This window comes from Austrofundulus limnaeus, unplaced genomic scaffold (assembly GCF_001266775.1).
Source record: "Austrofundulus limnaeus strain Quisiro unplaced genomic scaffold, Austrofundulus_limnaeus-1.0 Scaffold1311, whole genome shotgun sequence".
Lineage (NCBI taxonomy): Eukaryota > Metazoa > Chordata > Actinopteri > Cyprinodontiformes > Rivulidae > Austrofundulus > Austrofundulus limnaeus.
This window is the reverse complement of record NW_013953713.1, coordinates 16,711-19,161: the sequence shown is the minus strand read 5'-3', so window position 1 is coordinate 19,161 and position 2,451 is coordinate 16,711. Positions and strand designations below refer to the sequence as shown.

The 2,451-nt window shown below is 39.0% G+C and overlaps 1 protein-coding gene across 1 annotated transcript in view; it reads left to right on the top strand.

The window, feature by feature from the left end:
* LOC106534944 (CCR4-NOT transcription complex subunit 2) overlaps window positions 1-2,451 on the top strand; it is a gene marked incomplete at its 5' end in the record, with an annotated part of 5,583 nt that extends 3,132 nt beyond the window's left edge. The window contains 5 exon segments of the mRNA XM_014031765.1: window positions 646-707; window positions 961-1,010; window positions 1,098-1,198; window positions 1,270-1,414; window positions 1,528-2,451. Coding sequence (XP_013887219.1) covers window positions 646-707; window positions 961-1,010; window positions 1,098-1,198; window positions 1,270-1,414; window positions 1,528-1,614 — 445 coding nt within the window.

The following is a 2,451-nucleotide window of genomic DNA, read 5'->3' as shown; positions in this document are numbered from 1 at the left end:
CACACACACACACACACACACACACACACACACACACACACACAGTAATGTTTAAAGTGCCTGTGACATGCCTATCCTTAAAATAGAAAATTAGCATAGTACACATGATTTTACCCATTTTGTCTCATAACTGGCCTATTTTTTTTTCAAATTTGGCTCAGCCAAAGTGAAACAGGAAGTGACATCAAAGGAGAACTCATTAATAAAATAAACTCTGGTCTTTGTTTATTTAAACAAAATTATTTAAACATTAACTCTTCTTTATCTCTCTGATAGCAACTGAAAATAATCTAAAGAAACATCAGATTCTTCTCTACAGTCTGTGTTGTTGCCTTTTGTAACAACTCTGTTTACATGCAGACATTCCCCTGTGACATCACTTCCTGTTTCTTCACATGCCAATATCTCAACAACCGTTCATCTCAGCAACGTGAAATTTAATTTGCAGCATGTTATCAATGTTATCTTTGCAAAAATACATTCATATTAATTACAAAAATTTGATGTCACAGGCCCTTTAAACTTTACTAGTAAAAAACTTAAAGAAAAGCTGAGGAAAGAAATGTGGGTGATCATGTAACTGTGTTTGTTTGTTTGTTTGTTTGTTTGTTTGTTTGTTTGTTTGTTTGTTTGTGTTCCTGTCAGAAATCTTTATCCGAAGTTTGCGTCTCCGTGGGCATCGGCGCCGTGTCGGCCGCAGGACATCGGTAAATTTTCATTTAAATTAGTTATTAATTTATCATTGTGTTTGTTTTCTTTTAGTAACTTCCTGCCGCTGAACCAGAACCTAAATAAACATTTATTTATAAGTGTTCTGATGTGTTCATCAGACAAAACAGTTTTATTTCTTCTTGTTTTCGTGGAGTTTTTCTGCTCTCTGGTGGTGAAAGTTCAGAACTGCAGCTTTAATTATCTTTAATTTTTGCAGATTATCTGAACTGTTTTAACGTCTCTCTGCAGATTTCCATGTTCCCTCAGAGTATTTAACCAACATCCACATACGGGACAAGGTACTGACCCGATCAGAGACGTCTTTAAACGGCTGAGTGAACTGTGTTTTTATTTATTATTAGATATTATATTATATTTGTGTGCAGTTAGCAGCCATCAAGTTGTCTCGGTACGGAGAAGATCTGCTGTTTTATCTTTACTACATGAACGGAGGAGACCTGCTACAACTTCTGGCTGCTGTAGAACTGTAAGACAGAACCCAGACCTAAAGCCCCCTGACCCTCCACACTGTGGGACTAAACTGGTCCCTGTCTTCAGGTTCAACAGGGACTGGAGGTACCATAAAGAAGAGCGGGTCTGGATCACCCGGGCCCCCGGCATGGAGCCCACGCTGAAGACCAACGCCTACGAAAGAGGGACCTACTACTTCTTCGACTGTCTGAACTGGAGGAAAGTGGCCAAGGTACAAACGAACCGGGTCCAACAGAACCTCTGTCGCAGCTCAGGTTTAGCTTCTCAAACTTCAGCTGAAGTTGAAGTTCAGCTTTTAGAAACTAAACAAATGTTTGTTTCCAGGAGTTTCATCTGGAATACGACAAACTAGAAGAGCGACCTCATGTTCCCTCCACCTTCAACTACAACCCCGCCCAGCAGGCCTTCTGATTGGCTCCTCCCACCCAGCAGGCCTTCTGATTGGCTCCTCCCACCCAGCAGGCCTTCTGATTGGCTCCTCCCACCCAGCAGGCCCTCTGATTGGCTCCTCCCACCCAGCAGGCCTTCTGATTGGCTCCTCCCACCCAGCAGGCCTTCTGATTGGCTCCTCCTCCTGCCTGTCTGCCATTGGCCCTCCTGGACCGTCAGTCACTCAGCCCCTCCCTCCTGCGAGGTTTTCCCTCCTCCACACTCAAACTTTATTTTAACTTTACTTCCTTTCTRTCTGTCTTTATTTAGTTTAGTTCATCCTGTCTGTAAATAACTGTCCATCTGATGGACCGATTCTTCTTTTTACTCGCTCTGAAGAACCGATTATTTTTTCTAAAGGAGCTTTTAATATAAAAGAAAAGCAGATTTTAAGGACAGAATCATCCGTCAGGATGGAGTTTTATTTCCTTCAGTGTGAAAAAACAAACAGGACTAAAAATAGAGATAAATAATCATATTTTTTATTTTCAAAGTTTAATTTCCTGCTTTATTCTCAAACGGTTTTATTGTTTTCTTTAAGTAAAATAAAATAAATTCATGTTTTTACTTGTCAACAAATGGAGCCGACGGTCTGACGGACGTTTTTACATCTTTTTATTCTTTTTCACCTTCAGTTTAAAACTGAAGATGTTTAATAAAAATAAGGTTTTGATTTATAAGAATATTTTTATGGGTTTTAAAGAAGATTTTTGCTGCAGGTTTTAAACATGAAAGTAAAGTTTATTTTAAAAAAAGGTACTTTTAAAACCTGATAAAATAATTCAAACCATCTGAGCAAAACTAATAAGAAATGTTTTT